The sequence below is a fragment of the Hemibagrus wyckioides genome, linkage group LG02, assembly GCF_019097595.1.
Source record: "Hemibagrus wyckioides isolate EC202008001 linkage group LG02, SWU_Hwy_1.0, whole genome shotgun sequence".
NCBI lineage: Eukaryota > Metazoa > Chordata > Actinopteri > Siluriformes > Bagridae > Hemibagrus > Hemibagrus wyckioides.
Window position 1 is genome coordinate 11,992,014 of NC_080711.1, and position 23,271 is coordinate 12,015,284.

General features: G+C 41.5%; 2 protein-coding genes across 7 annotated transcripts; one reads left to right on the top strand and one right to left on the bottom strand.

Annotated features, from left to right (window-relative positions):
* Window positions 1-112: 112 nt before the first annotated feature.
* On the bottom strand, window positions 113-21,832 carry rln3a (relaxin 3a). 2 transcript variants are annotated; one of them, XM_058372734.1, is made up of 3 exons: window positions 21,695-21,832; window positions 1,206-1,386; window positions 113-661 (listed from the first exon to the last, which is right to left on the bottom strand). In XM_058372734.1, the coding sequence occupies exons 2-3, from the start codon at window positions 1,366-1,368 to the stop codon at window positions 363-365; spliced, it is 462 nt and encodes a 153-aa protein (XP_058228717.1). In that variant the 5' UTR covers window positions 1,369-1,386; window positions 21,695-21,832; the 3' UTR covers window positions 113-362. The 2 variants fall into 2 exon arrangements, with proteins under 2 accessions (XP_058228717.1, XP_058228709.1); XM_058372726.1 differs by having other exon boundaries at window positions 1,206-1,371; window positions 21,695-21,817.
* rfx1a (regulatory factor X, 1a (influences HLA class II expression)) lies at window positions 4,894-21,914 on the top strand. 5 transcript variants are annotated; one of them, XM_058419097.1, is made up of 17 exons: window positions 4,894-5,053; window positions 6,371-6,707; window positions 6,918-7,027; window positions 9,438-9,526; window positions 10,257-10,680; window positions 11,580-11,779; window positions 11,898-12,017; window positions 13,317-13,447; window positions 14,980-15,098; window positions 15,271-15,380; window positions 15,626-15,777; window positions 17,273-17,370; window positions 17,528-17,677; window positions 19,382-19,590; window positions 20,744-20,897; window positions 21,069-21,114; window positions 21,760-21,914. In XM_058419097.1, the coding sequence occupies exons 2-17, from the start codon at window positions 6,392-6,394 to the stop codon at window positions 21,912-21,914; spliced, it is 2,583 nt and encodes an 860-aa protein (XP_058275080.1). In that variant the 5' UTR covers window positions 4,894-5,053; window positions 6,371-6,391. The 5 variants fall into 5 exon arrangements, with proteins under 5 accessions (XP_058275080.1, XP_058275090.1, XP_058275097.1 ...); XM_058419107.1 differs by having other exon boundaries at window positions 21,763-21,914; XM_058419114.1 differs by having other exon boundaries at window positions 11,598-11,779.
* Window positions 21,915-23,271: the final 1,357 nt, after the last annotated feature.

Sequence of the window (23,271 nt, forward strand, 5' to 3'; positions counted from 1 at the left end):
CCGGCTACGCAAATATAGATATAATATTCGAGATCATCAGGACGATACTTGTGATACTTGTGTGGCGAATAAGTCTGTGAATGCGAAGAAGAATGCCTTTAAAGCTCTAGAAAATGATTCAACCTGGTCTTTATTCAATACATAATTTTATTTAATAAAAAACAATACAATGCAGCTGAATATTAATTGTAACATGTTTGTTGACATGCATAAACCCACTAATAACCTTATACTGATACACATGTTATGGAAAATTATGGGTTGATCAAAATAATGGGCATATTCCCGCGATTGGAAGGAACACGCACAAGTGCACACACACACACACACACACACACACACAAAGGGGATAATGACAGGTCTCAGCAAAGGGAGCTGATCTCACTCTTGCTGCAACCCCATTTGCAGCAGGCGTTGGAAAGTCCTACTACCACATCCCGGCCCTTCCTGCTGGAGGTGCGCAAGGCCTCCAGGACTTCATCGGAGATGATGGATCGGGCAGGTCGACTGAATTCAGAGGCCTCCTGCCGTCCTCTCACCATTTCACCAAAAGGGACAGGCTCATTGTCATCCTGAAGGGAGAATTTCTGGGGAGAGGGCAGCACCAAGCCTTCTGCAGCATCTCTGATATCTGAGCCAAACAAGTCTATGCTCAGGTCATCTGTAGACAAAGCATGGGTTTAGGATCAGCATGGGTTTTCACTCATTTCATTAGTAAACAGAAAGGCTTCATCAGTTATGCTAGTTTGTCTCATTGCTTAGATGCCTATAAATGATATAGTAATATTCTAATTGATATTCAGCACAAGTTGGGATATCACATCAGACACAAGCTTAAAGATACCTGATTCAATTCACCCGTTAAGGTTTAGCAGAAGTGTTAAATTTTGCTGGACTTTGGCTTGTTTATTTAACATGACTAATAAGAGAAGTTAGATTGGATCCAAGCATGTGTGTAAGCACTTGCACTCATGTCTTCTTATTCAGAATGAAAGAGGATGTAAGCATAGCTGAAGTGCAGTGTCGGAGGAAAAATGGAACTGTCATACAGGAGGTATTCCTTAGTGGGAAAAAAAATATGAAAGAGGATGTTGATCCCTCATTGCTAATATGCCTAATACAGCAGAGAACTGACTTTTCTTCTCTGAGTTGTAACACTGTACATACAGATATTTAGATAGTGAAGTGTGGGGCTGTTATCTTACCTGTGCTCATGATGGAGCGTCTCCAGCGTGAACCTCCGCAGGTGAAGATGACTGCACGGATAAATTCACGACCACACAGTTTCACCCCATATGAGGGACCATCATAAGCTCTCACTCCAGCCAGTAGCAGACACACAGCCAACACTGCAGCTTTCCACATCATGGACTAGTTGGAGAAAAACTAGAGGATTTTAGAAGTTAAGGTGTTTAGCAATAAGTCTCTTGTTTTCTAATGCTGCTTGTTGTAGCTTTTTCCCAAGAGAGGAGAATTTTGATTGCCCCAAATCCCAAATGTCCTTTATAAAGGAGTGTGACAGATACACAAGTATACACACACCCACACAGTGTTCGTCACACCGACCCACCTGACTGAAGAGTCATAGATAACCCGATGATACAAGACCAGAGACCTTTCCATAGACAAAGCAGTGGCCTGAAAAGGTATAATTAACTAACACCCAAGATGAAAAACAAAAGAATCTGTTTCAGCAGATTAAAAAGGGCATTTATGGACGTAAACACACTTGGCATTTGTTTTCTATGTGTATTACATTGTTCCTGGCTTATTTACCCTTCTTGCTTCCCAACACACTTTGACAGTACTATTTTATGTCCGTCACCCAGGTTTAATTTAAATAGTTTCAAATGATAAACTTTTATATTATTATTATTGTTCGTTATTATTATTATTATTATTATTATTATTATTATTGAGAAACAACAAATAGACATTACTGCCTTATATAACCTCACCATCAGTAAGATTTTTACTCTATTACATTGGTTTGAAATAGTACTTACAAAATTCAACTGAAAACCATATAGTATGTATAATAAGTATAATATAAATAACATTTATGAAATGTATCAGTCAGGATTTGGGCCTCATCATAGCACAGAAAATACTGTTACTAACTTTAAAATAATAAAATACTGTTACTAACTTTTAAAGCACTAAATGGTTCGTGCCGCAGTACTTGAGCGATCTTTTAGTCTTTTATGATCCGCCACGCCTACTCCGATCAAAGGGTGCTGGTTACTTGGTAGTACCTCAAGTAACAAAGGCTACAGCAGGGGGCAGAGCTTTCTCTTTCAAAGCCCCAAAGTTATGGAACAGCCTTCCAATTAGTGTTCGGGATTCAGACACAGTCTCAATGTTTAAGTCTAGGCCTAAGACACATTTCTTTAGTCAAGCTTTTAATATATAGTTCTTAGGTAAAGGAGCAGATCTGGAAGGTTCATGGGCATAGAGTGTTTGGTGTACTGGGATGTTTGGATGCTGTCACCCTCGCAAGTCGCTCAGGATTGCTGACTGTGAAGTGGTTGGACGCCTTATGTCCCGGGAAGCCTTCATGTCTGTCACCTTCTGGCTCTCTCCCTTTTAGTCATGCTGTCATAGCTAGTCTTGGCGGAGTCCCTGCCTGCACTTTACACATAATCTACATTGTCTTAAACATCACATGATCAGAATCATTCTTAATATCTTTCTCTTTCTCTCTCTGTCTTTCTCTGTCGAGCTATACACCCCACTCCTGAGCTCCCACTGTTTGCCAGTTCCATCGTGACCACTGCCCTACCCCTGGTCGGAGTCTCATCGCTTGTTGGTGCCCACTGATGCTGTGGATGGATCTGTGTGACCCAGGAGACAGCCATGGACAGAGCCACTTGGGGACTTTCATACAGTCACAGATCTGCCATTACATCTGTCAGCCCGTGACAGCAAAGAACTAGTGTCTATAATGACCTTAGAAACTACACTGACCTAATAGTTCCTCATGGGCCATTGATTTCTGTTGTAGAAAGGACATTATCAGTTACAGTGTCACCCAAATGAGGATGGGTTCCCTTCTGAGCCTGGTTCCTCTCAAGGTTTCTTCCTTATTCCATCCCAGGGAGTTTTTCCTTGCCACAGTCGCCACAGGCTTGCTCATTAGGGATAAAATAGTTTAATTATTAAATTTAATGATTTACTCTTATTTATTTATTTATTTTATTTTATTTTTTATATATTTTTCCCCTCCCCTTTCTCTGTTTTTCTCCTTTTGTAAAGCTGCTTTGTGACAATGTTCATTGTAAAAGGCGCTATACAAAATAAATTGAATTGAATTGAAATAACACAGAAATACATAAAAACATAGTGATCTAATACAGTAATACCAGCTACATATGTAGATAAATAGAATAAAGTAAAATTTGAAGGCAAATATGGTTTATCTTGATGTACAAGGCAAGGTCTATAATATGTGTCATTTCAGTGAGTAGGACTGACTAACCCAGACATTTCCAGTTACTGAAAATGTTTTAAAGCATGAAAAATCATGTATTTAGCAAGAAGGTACATTTTGGGAATTGAAAACTGCACCTAAATATGCGGATGAGGAATATACATTTCTGAATATCTGCAAAGAAACAGGACATTATTTTAATGGCGTGTAAGTGCAAAATGCACTACCAAGCAAATATAGAAATACCCCAACTCTAACAGAAAATGTATTGGTCTATCACATGCTCATTGCTGATTGGTCACTGCAATAATTGGACCACAACAATGAAAAAGAACTGCACACTTTTATTTTGTAAGGTAGCCTACAAAAATTATTTTGTGCAAAATTACTTATTATAGTGAGGAGTAGTGAAGATCGATTCTAAATAACCCGGCCTCCTTTTGCCATGTTTTTTTCTGCAGACGCATACCTATTAATACATATATGATTCACATTTCCTCATATTGTCTTATATCTCCTAGCTTACTCAGACTAATGTATGCTGTGGACAGTTAGCAACAATACTCATTGTTCAGTATGGACTAACAATTTCACTTTTGACTTAATGTTACTGATATGTTTTTAATTTGCTGTATAATTTTGGTGTGCTTTTGTGTTGTTTTTGTGTAGTGTGAGGTGAGCAGTGCTAGCCATCACAGGCCAGAAGGGGACAGGGTTCGAGAGCCACACAAGATGCAGAGAGCTTGACATTTTCAAAAGGCGATAACGCATTCGGCCTATCTTTTTAGAAACACATAGCCAAAGGTCTCCAATTTCCCAAATGACAAGGGAGTAACTGAATTTGTTATTAGCACGTTGATAATAATACAAACAGCATGACATTTTCAGAGACATTCACCAAAATATGCACATCCTCACATTGTTTGCACATGACAGATGAGAGGGCAAGGCAGGGCAGAAAAAAATGTCTGTCAAATAAATTTCAGGCCCACATTGAAAAAAATTTGTTTAAATTCAGTTAGTTTTATTGTCTTGGGAAGAGAAATATATTCTTTCTCTCATCATGTCCTTAACAAACGCCAGGCCTTTTGCTCAGTGTACGGAATTTGTGTTGTGAAGTTGTGAAGAAGAACTCTGAAGACCATTGATCACCGTCACGTTGTGATTAAACATTCATCCGTTATTGTGTAAAGGACAAAATGGCAATATATATAAATATACATATCTACATTTTTCATTAAATCGATTTTCGCACCTTCTGCCATTTTAAATCAACAGAACGTAGACCGGCTACGAGCTCGTGCGCCTTTAAGGCTGCTCACAGCAATGACCGACGGCAAATTCGGACAAATAAGGAGATGCAGACAAGACTGACACCTGCTCTCAACCAATAGATGACACACAACTTCGGTGTCGTGTCTCCATTTGGACCAATCAGTCATAACCAAGGGGGTGGGATGTGAGCGGGTGGGTAGCAACAGTTGCCCGGGTGAGGACGAAGCGCCATAGCCACGGTAGTCCTGGCGACAAGAGCCCAGCAACAAGAATCAACAACAACAGCCCGATTCATTGAAACGCTAAAAAAATCAAACATAGCGGTGGAAAAAACACTCGGATTAAAAGGTGAATAAATTTCTTTGGATTTTTTTTGCATATCAAATGACATAACGAACGAAAGGGAAACGATTATGGTTGTTTTTTTTTTAAACCGAGACTGTATATAATGTGTCAGTAGCCATTATTTGCACTAGCCCTGCTAAGTGATGAAAGATGCTCGAAAAGATGCTCGGCACAGGGAATAAGCGCAGGCGATGCGAAACAACACTGCGCGCACAACGCAAAACTGCTGTCGGCCTCGTACTAGCTGCTCGTTGTTATGGCGATGCCAAACGCTACACTGATTGTACAAAATGGCGGGTTGTTAGCGAGGATATGCGAGTCTGCACATTGGGCTAGCTAGCCAGCGCGAGATAGCAACCTCGGCTCACTCTCAGTAGCTCGCGAGCGTTGCTAGGTAGCCAGCCGCTGCAAATAAACGCCGTTGGCATAGCTACACCGGATCCACTATTTCCGGCTAAAAGGTGGTTAAATGTTACAGCAAAATCTAAAATCTATGCGATTCACATGCAGGTATGCCGCTGCAACGCAGGTGCATTGCAAATATCTGGTTTCCTGTTCATGTAGTAATATTCAGGTTCAGTCCTCTAAACGGTTGCACTGAACCGGTTTCACTTCACTTTCGCCTCAGAAGCGTCCTCTATTAAATAGCCATTATATAAAGGACATTCACTTCACTTAATAAAGGGAAAGGGAAGTGGTGTTGCCAAGGGGTTTGCTGTATAATATATAAATATATATATATAAAAAAGTGTGTCTATGGAGACAGTGAAACTATAAATAGCAGAATAAGGAACTACCAGCCACTGGCATTTTCATGAGCAGTATTAAGCTTTCAGAAACGCCTTCAGTCCTTCAGTTTTACAGCAGTGCAAGCTTGGAGTCTGAGCACAAAGAGATCATATTACTAGTAAACAGGACACCAAATCCTCTACCTGATATTCCTTTCTCTTTGGGCAAGGCTTCTATGTAATGGCTGTTAGGGGAAGACCAGAGTGCAGGAATTTTCTGATACACTGAGTGAGGCACCATGGATACACCAACGGGCATCATGCACGCACACATCCTCACACTCATTCACTCATTCAGCAGTATAGAATAGCCAGTGTTTCTGGGAGGTGGGAGGAAACCGGAGAACCCGGAGAAAACCCAGGCAAACACAGGGAGGACATCGATCCCAGGACGCTGGAGCTGTGAGGCTACAATTCTGCCCGTTGTACCACCTGTCGATTTCTTTATCAGTCACAATCAACCTGTGCTGAACTCACATGCTCTGGATTCCGTTTTGAGATCATGTTTTGAGACGTTCTGTGTGATTTGCAGCGTTTCAGCCAGACGTTTACGATGGCGACTCCAGCTTATGTCGGGGAGCTGCAGCAGACCTCCCAGCCTCCAGCGGGCGCTGTAACCGTAACGCCAGGCCAGCCTGTTGTTGTCACTACTGCAGCGCCTCAGCAGTACCTGTCAGAGCTGCAAAATACCGTGACCTCAGTCTCAGCATCGGCAACCTCCGGTCAGGTCACTCCCCCTCCTGCACAAACCCCACCCACACAAGCCCCACCCACACAGACTCAGTATGTCCCAGCTGAGATGCAGAATTCACCCACACAGTCCAGCAATGCCCAGAACACACCGCAGTACATCGTGGTTACAGTTACAGGTGAGTTGCCTTACATCAAACAAGATACAAGGTACTAACTGTTTCATTACAGCTGTATTATAACAATAGGTATTGTGTGTTATAACAATGGGTAAAACTTTTATAATAATGTAATAAAATCTGTACTATGATCTTTCTTTCTTTTTTTGTAATCCAGCTTTCAGTTTTCTGCCACCTCTCACATTTTTCTTTGTGTCTTTCTTCCTCCAGAGGGCTCCATCCATTCCAGTGACTCGGTTTCAGATTCCAGCCCTCCACCTGCAGTGGTACAGACTGGAGTTCCAACTCAGGTGGTGCAGCAGGTGCAGTCAGCGCAGCAGGTAAACACACACACACACACACACACACACATACACACACACACACACACACAGAAAGCATAGGGACCACAGTTTGCTTTGGATATATACTCAATTGTTCTGTAAAAATAGATTTTTATGTTCTTCACAATGCAAAACCATCTCAATCAAAACAGCTCAATCAGCCATCATTTCTTTACAGAATGTAGCATCATTTATAGCATTTATGGTACAGCATCATTATGTCCAGTATTTCTTAGTTTTTTCACAACTGAAACATAACAGATAATAACAGAACAGATGTCAGATAATCATATATCATAATTAAAAATGTTTTCCTTCATCGTTAACTCAAAATAAGGTTATTAGCGCAACTGTAGCATGTACTCACTTCATTAGCAACACAGCACAATTGAGTCACAGGATCCCACTGGTAGACAGGATGGCTTGCCAATTTGAAAACTAAAGACTTTACCCTATTTAAAACATCAGTCCTTTACCCAGTACATTTCCCTGTCAGTTGTTCCAAACAAACTCTTTTAGATAATGTGCTGGGAATCTGAACCCATGTTTTTAACAATATATATTTTGCTCTTGTCTTAGTTGCTATTGTAAAGGCTCTTCCATATGTTTAATCTAAAATGTCACTCATTATATGTGTTCATTTATTTTATATTGCTACATTTTGCTTTTTTATTAAGGGTGAGAATAATTATAGAGTCGACTGTATTATAATGGTCAGTGTATCTGCTATGTGCGTTGTCATAGAAACACCCGATTTACAGAGTCCAAGATGATGAACAGCGCTGATAGAATCTCTGAGTCGTTATCCTATAATTAATGTGATTTAGACACAGTAATGAACAAACTAATATTTGGATGGAAATATGTACACCCCACACACACACACACACACACACACACACACAAACACACACACACATACAAACACATACACAATGGGCCTCATTTATGAATATTTTAGTGAATTGCCAAACTGAATTTGAAATCCTGGCAGACAGAAAAGCTGTTTTTCTTTGTATTTGTGCTGGGTTGATCAATGCCTTATCAAATACGTTCATGGCATGCCAGATTTAAATGTAGTCTATAAAAGGCAAAACTCTCCCATAGAGATGGAATGACAGATGATTAGCAAACAGTCGGCTCTTCAGCATCGTATGCGCTAAATCTTCCAATGCAGCTCAGCCACTGCAGTGTGTTTGTTATTACTGACACAAATATGTGCTAATGGAATGGCTAGTCTTATTTGTCTTAATTCATGCATTTGTTTTGGATTGCTTTTTTTTCCGCTCAAGTCTTTAATTTAGCAATAGTACAGAAACTCCCATTAATTATATGATTTGAAATTGAGGCTCACTCATTTTCTCCGGACGAATTGGATTTTCATGAGTACCACATTTCTTGTTCCTGTGAACAGTTTAGAAATATAGAAAACATGTGGTAGCATCGTAAAGTTTTTCCACGTTGGCTCGGCTGTGATGCTTTTTAACAATATTGTCACACTGCACAGCCCTTCGAAGGCTTGTTCCTTTCTCAAGAGAGTTCAGTTTGTCAGCCTACCAAGGCTGAACAGGGCACACAAATGAGCGTCACCAGCCTACAGCCTGTAGACTTGACTCGGGAAGTGATCTCTCTCTCAAGCCTCATTTTTCTTTAAGAAAACATTCATACTTCTACACCCAACCTCACATGTTCTCCTACATGCTTACAGTCTGTCCAACATTGTTCTTAGTAACACATGACTCCTTACAGTAGGTGTCAAAACTGTTCTCTGAGCTTAGGCAGAGAAATGTATAATCCTGCCTTGTTTACTTCCAGATTCCTCATAGACAGCAAATAAGGAAGACAGAGAGGCAGAGGGAGGAGTGGAACAGAGAGAGAGATGAGTGGAAGGAGAATAGGGCAGATGTAGGAGTTATAGAAGAAAGACACTTAGGGGCATCTGTGGAAGCTAACACTCTGTCAGTCAGCAGTAGAGAAGTCTTCATGCTGGAATACCCCACAACCTTCCCCAACTTAGCCCTGTATCTGCCTGTAGTTTTGCCCTCATTTGCCTTCTCAGTTCCTGTCCTTGCTCTGAGCTGTGAGCCAGAACAGGCGCTCTACACTTACATCCTCAGAGCCACCGCTGTACACCCCTCCTTGTTTGACGTGTTCTCTGACCATAGAGTAGGTGTCTGTAACAGGAAGAGATGCAATGGTTGTTGTTTTTCTGAACCTAGTATATGTGGTAGTCCTTGTTCTGAAGTTTGAGTCTCGAGGTAAGAATGTTCCTTATAACCAGAAGTTTTGAACATACTTAGAAAGAGGAAGAGATGCAGCAAGGATGGAAGTGAAAAAGCTTTTATTTTGGGCAGGATTTTCTAATGTCAGTGTGTGTTTCTGTGTGTGTGTGTGTTCTCATGTGCAGCAGCTGCAGCAGGTACCCGTGCAGCATGTGTACACTAACCAAGTGCAGTATGTGGAGGGAGGAGACACAAGCTACACCACCAGCACCATGTGAGTTTAATGGCTGTCTTTACACACACACACACACACACACACACATTCTTTTCAAATTACACCCTATCAAAAAGGTGTAATAATTGGTCTGAATGAAGGGGCTATGGTTTACTTTCAAAGATATGATTGTAAAATCCTTATTGGCAAAAATGCCATGTAGAAAATCTGGGTCATTTATTTATTTCAGGCTTATAATTGTTTTTCTAATCTCAAAATTAGCTCCACCTTCAGCTGAAACAGAGCTATACACCTCAGACACTTTTTTTTGGTTTAAGGCTGCTTTATACCTCCTTGTAGTAACATATTTTGAATGGGTGATGGCATCATTTTCACCATCACTTTTGCAAAAGTGCAAAAACCGGCAGCACATGCAAATGTTTTTTTTCTAGAGAAATAGGGACAGATTTCCAAGTCATGTTGCTACCAAATACTTCAGACACGTTTATCCAGACCTCTACTGATTTCTGGTTTTCTGTACATTTTTAGCCTGTTGCCATTGTGACACTGCCCCCTACTAGACATGTTTATGTTGTGATTATGGTACGAAGATGTGGAGGTAGAAATCAGACTTTATAAGGGCAACTTGCTAGGCATACATATTTTCAGCAGAGGAGATGGGGTCAGTTGCATGGAGGGGTCAAGGTTTAATGTTTTCATTACAATTTGTTAACTGTCTCCCAACATTGTGAATAATAATAATAATTCTATGCTTATTACCTCTTCTTAGACGTTCTGGCAGTTTTGTGTACACCGACAGTCCCCTGTACACTCAAACCAGTGGTGCTCAGTATTACGAAAGCACCAGTGTCAGTGTCTCCGCCTCCCAGGCTGCCTCTCCTGTGAATACGGGCTTTGTGACAGGGACTGGTCAGATTGTGACCAGTGCCACGCCCGGTACAGGGGGTGGAGCCACAGCAGTAATCGCAGTGTCAGGGACGGCTGCTAACGGCTCTGGAGATGGAGGAGGTGGAGCTAACGGGAGCAGTGGCAGCTACGTGATTCAGGGAGGCTACATGCTCAGCAGCGGCGGAGGCAGCAGCAGCAGCACCAGTGGAAACGGCCAGAGTTACTCTCAAAATGCTCGCGTCTCCCCTGCCACCGTGAGTATTAGCGAGGGAGAGGAGAATAGCGTGCCGTCTGCAGACAAAAAGGTATGACCGCAGAAAGAATTCACAAAGGAGAATAGCGGAGCCCATCCGCTCGACTACACCTGTCACTCACTTCGCCACCTTCACCCTTTCCAGTATCAGAACGATGATGTGCTCATCGTTCCCTTTCACGCATCAGAGAGCACAGTCAAAGAGCAGAGGGAGTCAGTAAGTCGCCACTGAACCTCTGCCATTAGGTGCAAAAGCATAGAAAAATTAACTACAGTTATCCAACCTGTTAAGTTTACTACAGAGAAACAGTCTCTGAATACATCAAATATTCATTAATTTCAATGTATCCTACCATAGCACTAGCACAGATTTCCTTCTTTCACTGTGCTGTCATGTTCATCAGATTCAAATATAGAATTTAATCATAACTCCATCACGTTTCATGTCATAATATGCATGAGAGAAGAGAATGACCTTTGATATTCATATTCACTCAAAAGGCCTTCAAACACAGCTGTCAGGAGAACCACACAAAGCAACAGGCATCCCATTGGTTACATGTTGTTGCATACCCATATTGTATGCGACGGCACGCTGAAAGATATGACTGAATTGCATGTGTGTGTGTGTCAGTGTGTGTGTCTCTGTGTATATGTGTGTTTGTGTACATGATGTCATGTAACTGCAGTGGTATAATAGCACATCACAGGATGGTGCTATTGTATGAATTAGGCTTTAATTGCATATAAATTCACATATGATCACTTGTCTCACACGTCATGTCATTCTGACATATCTCTGTCAGCATGTGTATGCATGAGTGGGAAAGTGCATGCGAACATGTCTCTGCTCTATGTGTGTCCTGTCTGTGTCTGTGTGTGTGCGTCAGGTCAACCCTGGGCTCTCTGTCTGAGTGTGCGTGTGGCTGTGTGTGTGTCTCATCCTTGCAGCTGTCCTCTGGCCCTCAGGTGCAGTGGTTGTTGGATAATTATGAGACGGCGGAGGGTGTGAGCTTGCCGCGCTCCACTCTGTACTGCCACTACCTGCTGCACTGCCAGGAGCAGAAGCTAGAGCCCGTCAACGCTGCCTCCTTCGGAAAACTCATCCGCTCTGTCTTCATGGGCCTGAGGACGAGGCGCCTGGGTACTCGGTAAAAAACCCCAAAAAAAACAAAAAAACATAGATCATCCATAAACAGAAAACTCTCACCCACTCACCCCTTCACAGACATTTATGCACCGGCAGACACGTATCTGCTTTATTTTTAGAGGGAACTCGAAATATCACTATTATGGGCTGAGGATTAAAGCAAGCTCCTCTCTGCTCCGGCTGATGGAGGACCAACAACACCTGGCAATGAGGCAGCAGCCCTTCTCCCAAAAACAGAGGTAATTTAATCTAATCTAATCCTCTATTCTCTACATTGTTCATGAGAAAATACAGGTCTTGTTTGTTGCTATTCGGGAACTGTAACATATTAGACTCAGATTGAAAGAGCAAGTAAAGATGCAGGTGCAGAGGCTTTTCAAAATCCACACATAAAACAAACTCCCTGCACAATTCAGATGTGAACACATCATCACATGATTCGGTGCATGTTAGTACAGGAAAACACTGTGCAAACAGGATATCCAATGATCACAGCAAAAATGCTATCAAAGGTTCAGCATAAACAATTGGGACAATAGCAAGACTCAGAAATTAAATAAACAATTGTAAAGGTTGGCAGGACTACACATTAAATGAATGCTCTTTTCATTTTTACAGTCATAAAGTGAACCAGAAGTATAATGGGTTTTGTGTTTGAAAAGAATAAATTATTCTGGTCATATAAAGACTTCCCTGAAACAGGATAAATATGTCTGATTTCTCATAATGCTGCTGACTGCTGCTTTTTAACAATATAATGGAATAGATTTGACACTCAAACAAGCAAACTACACCCCTTGGATTATCCAGTAAATGTACAGGCTTAAAGCAACCAAGATGCACTTAATGTACTTCTTCATTTATTTCATGTTTTTGGAATGTAAATATATATACGATTTATAGTCCAAGCATCATTTGTAAACCATGCGTGTGGGATTTTTTAAAATAACAATACAATCCTGATACTCAAGACTTACCCAGATCAGGCATAACATTATGAGCAGTGAGAGGTGAAGTGAATAACACTGATGATCTCCTCATCATGGCACCTGTTAGTGGGTGGGATATATTAGGCAGCAAGTGAACATTTTGTCCTCAAAGTTGATGTGTTAGAAGCAGGAAAAATGGGCAAGTGTAAGGATTTGAGCGATTTTGACAAGGGCTAAATTGTGATGGCTAGACGACTGGATCAGTGCATCTCCAAAACTGCAGATCTTGTGGGGTGTTCCCGGCGACAGGATCATGAGCGGCCCAGGCTCATTGATGCACGTGGGGAGCGAAGGCTGACCCGTGTGATCTGGTCCAACAGACGAGCTACTGCAGCTCAAATTGCTGAAGAAGTTAATGCTGATTCTGATTCAGGGCTGTTTTGGCAGCAAGAGGGGGACTGACACCAATATTAGGCGGGTGGTCATAATGTTATGCCTGATCAGTGTAAAAGATGGTGTGAATAGTGTTTAAATTACAGCTGCTATACTTATATCTTATGGCTGTTTTAATTTTATCAGTCAATTACCCTTAATATCAAACCTATTTAGGTTGAAGCCAGTACAGAAGATGGAAGGGATGACCAACGGGATGTCATCAGGGGCGGGACAACAGCAGCAACAACAGACTTCAGGGCTTTCTGACATCAGTGCCCAGGTTCAGCAGTACCAGCAATTCTTGGGTAAGAACACACAGAGAATCAGTTCAGAATCAGACTGGCCATCCTTAATGACCAGTTTTACTAAATAATCTAGTGCCAATAAATCTGATGATTTGAGTTCACATGCACGTGTGTACATACTGTAAGTCAGGCATAAATCAATTTTTAAAAAAAAAAAATACAACACATGAAGGAAGTTCCTCTAGGATTTCATTGCAAACACATTGGAAAAGGATGTAAATTTTTCTAATAGAAGTCTATAATCTTTATTGTTTCTGGAGCAGCTCTTCTCTGGGTTATTATGTGTGCGTACATACACTATATTGCCAAAAGTATTCGCTCACCCATCCAAATAATCAGGTGTTCCAATCACTTCCATGGCCACAGGTGTATAAAATCAAGCACCTAGGCATGCAGACTGTTTTTACAAACATTTGTGAAAGAATGGGTCGCTCTCAGGAGCTCAGTGAATTCCAGCGTGGAACTGTGATAGGATGCCACCTGTGCAACAAATCCAGTCGTGAAATTTCCTCGCTCCTAAATATTCCACAGTCAACTGTCAGCTGTATTATAAGAACGTGGAAGTGTTTGGGAACAACAGCAACTCAGCCACGAAGTGGTAGGCCACGTAAACTGACGGAGCGGGGTCAGCGGATGCTGAGGCGCATAGTGCGAAGAGGTCACCAACTTTCTGCAGAGTCAATCGCTACAGACCTCCAAACGTCATGTGGCCTTCAGATTAGCTCAAGAACAGTGCGCAGAGAGCTTCATGGAATGGGTTTCCATGGCCGAGCAGCTGCATCCAAGCCATACATCACCAAGTGCAATTCAAAGCGTCGGATGCAGTGGTGTAAAGCACGCCGCCACTGGACTCTAGAGCAGTGGAGACGCATTCTCTGGAGTGACGAATCGCGCTTCTCCATCTGGCAATCTGATGGACGAGTCTGGGTTTGGCGGTTGCCAGGAGAACGGTACTTGTCTGACTGCATTGTGCCAAGTGTAAAGTTTGGTGGAGGGGGGATTATGGTGTGGGGTTGTTTTTCAGGAGCTGGGCTTGGCCCCTTAGTTCCAGTGAAAGGAATTCTGAATGCTTCAGCATACCAAGACATTTTGGACAATTCCATGCTCCCAACTTTGTGGGAATAGTTTGGAGCTGGCCCCTTCTTCTTCCAACATGACTGTGCACCAGTGACCAAAGCAAGGTCCATAAAGACATGGATGACAGAGTCTGGTGTGGATGAACTTGACTGGCCTGCACAGAGTCCTGACCTTGAACCCTATGGATTAGGAATGGGATGTCACTTAAGTTCATATGCGAGTCAAGGCAGGTGAACGAATACTTTTGGCAATATAGTGTATGATAATGTGTACACACTCAGTTGCAGTTTGGAAAGTGGAATGTTTTTGTCAATGCATGCCATGTAAATTTTTCCAAAATTGGAAAGGATGCTGGAAATAAAATGTAACCATGTGGAATTTAAGGATATGATGAGTTAAGGGCAGAGCAAATAAATAGTTTTTCTGATGGAATTCCTGTGTTCCTATGTGTGCAGATGCATCCCGTGCTCTCCCAGAGTTTCCTGAAATTGACTTGCAGGGCAAACCTTTGCCAGAGGGGATTGAGCTAGAACACATTAAGAGCTTTCAGCTACTCTACAGAGAGCACTGTGAGGTAACCCAGCAATCTGTCTCCAGTCTGCGCCTGTATCTGAATGAGAGCCAGACAAAACCATTTATAGTCCAGGCTTTATATAATAAATTTGATCTTTATTTCTAGATTGTATTTGAAATATAAGAGGCTCAGACTGTTGTGTGTATGTGGGCTGCTTTCTCTCCTCCCTCAGGCCATCCTGGATGTCATGGTGAACCTGCAGTTCACACTGGTGGAGACACTGTGGAAAACGTTCTGGAGGTTTAGCGAGAGCCAGGCAGGAGACCCGGCCACGCTGTCTGTGTGAGTAATGACACACACTGATGCATCGTGTCCCGTTTTAAAGTGAAACATATAGGCAAAGGCAGTCCTATGACTGAAATGTAGACACATTTATCAGTCTAGCATGGTTTTATTGTGGTTTGTAGAAAAGCAGAGCCAAACAATCCAGACGCTTAAAGTTGGAATCTGTAGGAGAGTTGTACCAGATATAGCTTTGGAAGGAAACTGGAGAAATCAGATTGTTCTTTGGTTTTTTTATTTTTTAGTCATGATGAGTCAGAGAAACGGCTGCCCAAGTCATGTCTGGTGCTGCTGTGCAAGTATGATCCTGCGCTGCGTTGGAGCCGTGACTGCGACAACACTCTGTACCAGGGCCTGGTGGAGATCCTCATCCCGGATGTACTGAGACCCATACCCAGTGAGTCAGCCCCTCACCTCACACCTCTCACTTGTCCTCTGTTGAACACATTGCATTGTGCCTGTACTTAAAAAAATCTTCAACACCGTAACATCTGATTTCACGTTATACCACGCTGCTGACTAATGAACAGATGTCACAAAACCACAGTAATCAGCACGTAATATAGAGAAACTGTCACCTATGAGAACACTGCAGTTCTGCAAGCACTGAGAAACGCTCACTTCCTTTCCCTGCACGTTCTACACTTCTTCTGAGTCAAGTTGTTTTTCACCACACCCTGTAATGATTTTTAATAATCATGCTTACTCTTGCTGCTCTGCTTGCTCAGGTCAGCTATTCTTGTTTCCAAAAACATCTTAAACAATAAAATCCGCATTAATTGAGGAGTTTTTCATTTGTTGAAGTGATTTACTCATTTTGGTATCAGTATCAGAATCAGTATGCATGAGTAACAGACAAAATCTAAAAAAATCTATCAGTGCATTTCACTCTTGTATCACAAGTATAGCCCAGCCTTTTACCATTCTTTATAATATCAGCTTCTGTAACATGTGGATTTACTGTATAACACTACATTTAAAAAACAAGACATAGAAATAACAGTCCAAAAGTACCAAAATTCTGGCCAAGGTCCCAATACAGAAACTAACCAGTCTAGTTTAGTTTAGTAAAGTAGAGTTTAGATTGACAATAATGAAAATGTTTTAGAGAATACTTTCATTATTTCATCCTTGCCGCTATAAACTATTTGTGATTACTGTGGGTGTAACAGAGGCCAGCAGTAGGTGCTATGTGGGTAAACCTCACTCCCCTGATCTCAAGAGGCGCACTCGTGACTGAGGCTAAGGGCTGCAGTCTTTAGCCTCCTTATTATTGCGCCCACCTCCCATGCCGGAGACCCGGGTTCGCTCGCAGTGGGTGCAAGTAGGACCCAGGGGGGTTACATGGGCAATATAGAAAGTCTTATTAGTAGTTTCATCCAACTTTCAAACACTAGAGCAATTCAGTAAGCTTTTCCTGAGATTCTGTAGAATCTGTTTTTTTTGTTCAGGCAGAATTTGAGTCACATCTGCGATCACTTTGGGCTTCGTTAACTCATAAACACGAATTATACTTTTGGAAAAAGTAGTCTTCTTTCTGAAAGGATGACATTTAGATTCAGAGAAATTACAAACAGAAGCATTTATCAAATTGTTTTACAAACTATGCAGTTAGCATAAAGTTCCCCAAACTCCTACTGGTGCACTGATTGCCCCAGCATTTGCTCTTAAACTTTTGTTGTGTAACTTGTAAACCATAAAGTGGCTTTCTGTTGTTTTCTCACTACAGGGAAATTGGCTCATTGGTTATGGCTCTCACATATTCTGCAGATGTAATGGATGGATTACAAAATGAAAAAAAAAAAAACTTTCCTCAAGGCTCTGTGAGAACAAACTGCACAAAACCTTTCCACTTCTCAAGAATAAATGATTCAACATACTTCTCTTTCCAGGTGCCTTAACTCAAGCCATTCGAAACTTTGCCAAGAGTCTGGAGAGCTGGCTGACTAACGCCATGATGAACATTCCCGAGGAGATGGTCCGCATCAAAGTGAGACGACTGTATAATACTTTCCGCAATGAAATGATCCTGCACTAATCAAAAGCTGACTTTTAAATGAACCCAAAGGTTGAAAAGAACCTTTCCTCTTCTTTGAGCTCCAGCAGAAAGATATTGACATTTTGTATTTATGATTCTGTTTTTGTAGGTGACATGTGCGAATGCCTTTGCACAGACGCTGCGTAGGTACACCTCTCTAAACCACCTGGCCCAGGCTGCCCGTGCCGTGCTGCAGAATACCGCGCAGATCAACCAGATGCTCAGCGACCTCAACCGAGTCGACTTTGCAAACGTGCAGGTCTGTGTGTGGGGTCTCATTGAACCTGTGTAGGAGAGACTATGGAGTGCACAGTGGGCTGTAGATGCACAAGCAAGGGTTCTGTGGGCTGTTTAAAACTGACAGCATATGAAATGCAGCATAATTTCCGTTGTGTGATATACTGAATATTACCACAACCCAGGAAATTATGCAAATACAGCAAAAGTATGCATATTTCTTTGATAAATAAGGAATAAAACATGACAGAGAGTAGATGTGGATGTATCCATCCATTTTCTGTACCACTTATCCTATACAGGGTCACTGGGAGCCTGGTGTCTATCCCAGGGCACAAAGCAGGGGACACTTTGGACATCACAGGACACAATTGCACACATACACCCATTTACACAGTTTAGAGATGCCAGTCACCCAAAAATGTGTATCTTTGGAAGACTTTAGAAGCCACTGTGCCCTACCCCAGAAGCCACTGTGCCCCCTGGATCTGTTATATGTTAATGCAATTCTCACCCTTGATTGTTTTCCAATAACAGCACACCCCACAGTGTTTTAATCCTCTTTATACCACAACAGTACCAACTGTTACAAAGCATTGATGCTGAAAACTCCTTCCAAAAAGAAATAAATAATTGCCTCCTCACAGAAAACGTCACCGTATCCAAAATCCACCATACTCAAGTCCCTGGGCAAGTTGTTAATGTAGAAACTATAATATATTAAAATGAGCACGTTAATATCAAGCTTGTAGCCAGTGCTTCTTTGTGAGCTGTGCTATAATTTAACAAAACGAATCAACAACCTTTGACCAGAAATCTTGCAGTTAATAGATGTGTGGTATAAAAAAAGATTGATATTCCCCTCTATGTTCTCCCATCCATCCATCCATCCATCCATCCATCCATTGTCTATTCCCGCTTTATTCGGGGGGCTGATGGAGCCTATCCCAGTACACTTTGGGTGAAAGGCAGGTCCCCAGTCCATCGCAGGCCCACATATAGACAGGCAACCACACACACTCACTCCTACAGGCAATTTAGAATTAAAAATCAAACTAATGTACCTAATGCCCACGCAGAACCCTGCCTGTTCGAACCCAGGACCTTCTTGCTGTGAGGCAACAGTGCTAACCACTAAACCACCATGATATTATTGATTAAAACTAATAGGAATGGGATGTAGTCATTGGGTGCTTGAGGATTATAAATCTCAATCTGTTTCTGGGACTTGAGATTGAGATTTATAATCCTCAAGCATCCAATGACTACATCCCATTCCTATTAAAATGCTAAGAGAACTGAACATAGAAAGTCTGCCATGGGTTGTATGTCATGAGAATACTGCTTACCAATCACTGGCTAATTTCTAGCAACACTTTGTGACATCCGCCCTAAGGTGTTAGGAGCCTACACGTGATGTTCTTTTGTGTTTCAGAGCTCAAAATGATTCCACACACTGCTTTAGTTTGATGTCTTGTTGTCATGTGTTGTCTTGTTTTCTGTGGGAAAGTGTGAAAAGAGCATGACAGGTGACTAGTCTGCTTTTGTGAGTGTGATAAAACCATAGGGCTTTTTATTGTGTTTGTGGTCCCCAAGTGTTTACTGAGATGCTCTTTAAAACTTAAGTGTCATTTCTGAATGTCACACAAATACATGGGACATCAAACACATACACACAAACACACACACACACAAACATGTGTTGTTGGTCTTTTTCTTTGTGCAGGAGCAGGCCTCTTGGGTCTGTAGGTGTGAGGACCGTGTGGTTCAGCGGTTAGAGCAGGACTTTAAGCTCACCCTGCAGCAGCAGAACTCACTGGAGCAGTGGGCTGCCTGGTTGGACGGCGTCGTCTCCCAGGTCCTAAAGCCGTACCAGGCCAGCCCGGCCTTCCCCAAAGCTGCTAAACTCTTTCTGCTCAGATGGAGCTTTTACAGGTGAGCCGTCCTTCACCTCCCACGCTGCCACGCTCCAGTAGGCATGTACTAATGAAACACTTTACCATTTTATCATGATAATCAAGATGAACTGACCTAAATGTTCCAAGCAAAGTTGTTTTATGTTTTCATGCATAATTTCCATAATTTGATATTTCGTGCTATCGTGATGGGGACATCTTTTATTAAGCTCTCATATAGTGTTTTTAATAAGATTCTGAGTCAACCCGGTCTGCCAGAACACCTACAATGCCCTTTGTCTTGATCTGTAACGGAAGGATGAAGCAACATTCTTCCAAAACATATTCGCCCTGTTGGTGCTGTGATGATGATTGTGGATGTGTATTTTGGCTTCTTAGACACTTTCTAGAGTAAAGGAATTCTAAGAAGCCTGTTATGATCACAGCAAAGATTGAAAAATTTTAACAAGGGTAACTATTTATCTTTATGCTAATTTTTTATTTTATTAGGGCTATTAATAACAACTGTAGTGTTTCTCATAATAGTTTTTTTTCCCACTTACACATCCACTTACTGGTTTTATTAAAAATCCAGCTAAAGTTAAAATATTTATACTGATTTGTAGATACCATTTCAGTTTCATCGTTAAATCAATTAGTCTGTGAACAGTTATGATTAATAAATAGCTTTTATGGCATTGATATTAGTCAATAGTAATCTCCATCACTGACACTGACATCACAGAAAAAACCCCAAAATGAAACATTGCAAGTTTATATCTTCTGGATCACCGCATTTTGAGAACCATTGCTTTAAGGGGTCACATGGAGAGCAAATTGCATGCGTTATCATTTTTCTTTTAATTAGTCACCTCTTTTTACGATTATTTGTGAGAGTAAGGAATTTATGATGGCAGTTTATTTGCTCCTGGCAGTAATATTGTACTATTACTATAATAAGAATATCATACTTGTTGAATATTGTCATAAAACATATTTCTTTCTTAATCTGTCTTTCTCTCCACCCCCCCACTCTCTCTCTCTCTCTCTCTCTCTCTCTCCTTCCCTTCCCTTCCCTTTCTCGCTCTCTCTCTCTCTCTCTCTCTCTCCTTCCCTTCCCTTTCTCTCTCTCTCTCTCTCTCTCTCTCTCTCTCTCTTTCTCTCTCTCTCTCTCTCTCTCTCTCTCTCGGCAGCTCTATGGTAATCAGAGATCTTACACTGCGCAGCGCAGCCAGTTTTGGCTCCTTTCATCTCATCCGCCTGCTGTATGATGAGTATATGTATTACCTAATAGAGCACAGAGTGGCTCAGGCCAAAGGGGAGACCCCTATCGCTGTCATGGGAGAGGTATATACACACACACACACACACACACACAACCATACATGTGTCATCATCCACAATATGAGAAAGCATGATCACGTTTACTGTAAAGGAAAAATGTCAAATGTGGCAAAAGGTTATCACAGTTTGGTTTTGAGAGTAATCCTCTTTATCTGTTCTTCGTTATGATTTTAGTTTGCCAGCCTGGGTCGCAGCCTTAACACACTGGATCCTGATAAAGGTGACTGCCTTGCTATTTTCTTTTCACACACTCACACACACCAACATACATACAGATTTATACAGAATACAGTGGAATCTAAGTACAAGGAAGTTTGTAATTATATCTAATAATATCTGAATATAATTATTAAAATATATAACATATCACATATAACATTCTTCAAAAAATTCAGAGATTTACTTTTACCGGGGCTTTATTTATTTCTGTAATTGAATATAATAGAATTGTAAGAGTACCTTAATGTGCATTTTATTTCCATATAAAACCTTCTTCGAGACAGCAGAGATATAAGAGTGGAGTGATTCCATCTACTATTTCTTTGTACGAATGATTTTCTGTAGAACGATCGGCTTACAACCTTACACTCAAACTCTCCCAAGTTTCTCAAAAGTCTTATTGGAAAACCGATTCATACCGATTCATGTTCTCTCAGAAGTTGTGTTTAGGGTTATTACTGCTGCTCAGATATTTTTTCTTATAGACTTTTAAAATTAATTTCAATTCAACCTTAGAATTGTGGAGTAGAGCTGAAATCCTGAATTCACACACACACACACACACACACACACACACTTACCAGCTCTTCTTTTTCTGTCTCATCTGTGTTTGTAACCATTCCTCTGCTCTGTGTGTGTTTGTCAGAAGAGGAGGATGAGGAGGAAGAGGAGAGTGATGATGAGTGTCAGGAATTGGCTCTGCCTGCTGATGGATCCGCTCTCGGTGACGAGTCTCTGGAGCCTTCGGCTAAGCTCGCCCGAACTGACCAGAGAGTGCTCTTCAGCAACACAGAGAACTGAGAACACACATTCCACCACTAACACACACACACACACACAAATGTTTGTTATAGACACATAGTGAAAACATGCTGCAGTTCACATAACTCTATTCACATATACTTACTCACACATATACACTGACACACACACACACACACACACACTTGCTGTTATAAGATAAAGCTGATAGAGCCATTGTCTATCAACTAAGTCTCTGGCATATGTGTGATTACCCACAGTCCTTGGCACATTTCCTTGTACTGAGAAAAGAAAAGAATAAGAGAGAATCTGCGCACCTGAAACTCACTCATAATGGAAGTCTCAGGGCAAAAAAAAAAAATTGTATAAACATTTATCAGTTGCCCCATAAACTACCCTTAGGCCTCTGGTATAAGTGGGTTTTAAGTTGTTTAGGTTCTTTTGTGTCCTAGCAGTACATGCCAAGCTTAATTCTCATGACATGTAATCACATGTACGCTACAGATGTGTAGATATCTGAGTAAATAAAAACTCTGTAGGTGTCCTCCCGGAGTGAGACACGATCGCTGGCATGATTTCAACGTGACAGGGGTGTGATGGAGATCTGTCTGAGAATGCAGACTGATAGGAAACAAAACACGCTTCGATGCGAGAAGGTGTGCATCAGTCAGTCAGACCGACGGTGGAGATGATTTTGCTTTGCGCCTCCATGCTGGCGCTGCAGTTTCCCCACAGTGAACAACAAAAAGCATGAACAATGAAACACTGGAGATTAGTTTGTGGACAGAATGGAGCCACTGAGCCACGTGAGCTTCTGTCTATCAAACTCCTGCCGCCCGTGAAGGCTAAAAACGGGCGGAAGTAGGTGCCAGCAGAATGACTGTAAACGTGCGTGTGCGTGCGTGTAAGCGTGCTGTGTATTTCCTGCGGCAGCCCTGCTGTGTGTCGTTTGTATGTTTGTGGGTGGACTGGGGCCTTCCTGCCGTGCTGATTTGAGTGAAGGTGTTACTTTTGTGTGTGAATGTGTGCGTGTGTGTATATACGTGTGTATGTTGTTCTTAAGAAATGCTAATAGTTGTTTTTGTTGGTGGATATTTTTTCATGCATCCATTCTCATTATTTTGTCATTCTTGTTGCCTTTATTGTACACTACCGTGTGTTACATACCAAGTTTAAAAACCTAAAGAGAGTTCCTGTTCATTTTATTATTATTATTATTAATTTTTTTTTTTTCTCTTCAGTCCCTTTCTCTGAATCCTGCCTTATGTTTTCTTTCCGTTTTTACACTAGTCTCTTTGCACTTTTTTCCATCGTTTGGTTTCGGTGTAGCATTCCAGACTTGGTATAGGATTGATAGTATCTGTGTCGTCTAACTAGAGTCACAAAGTGGAGCTCT

Bases quoted from the DNA above. Each gene is read 5' to 3' on its own strand.
- rfx1a (XM_058419097.1), top strand. From the start codon at position 6,392: ATGGCGACTCCAGCTTATGTCGGGGAGCTGCAGCAGACCTCCCAGCCT. The intron at 7,028-9,437 runs GTAAACACACAC...TCTCATGTGCAG, and splicing joins AGGTGCAGTCAGCGCAGCAG to CAGCTGCAGCAGGTACCCGT. The intron at 11,780-11,897 runs GTAAAAAACCCC...CTTTATTTTTAG, and splicing joins ACGAGGCGCCTGGGTACTCG to AGGGAACTCGAAATATCACT.
- rln3a (XM_058372726.1), bottom strand. From the start codon at position 21,733: ATGGTTACAAACACAGATGAGACAGAAAAAGAAGAGCTG. The intron at 1,372-21,694 runs GTAAGTGTGTGT...TTCTCCAACTAG, and splicing joins AGACAGAAAAAGAAGAGCTG to TCCATGATGTGGAAAGCTGC. The intron at 662-1,205 runs GTAAGATAACAG...CTTTGTCTACAG, and splicing joins ACGCTCCATCATGAGCACAG to ATGACCTGAGCATAGACTTG.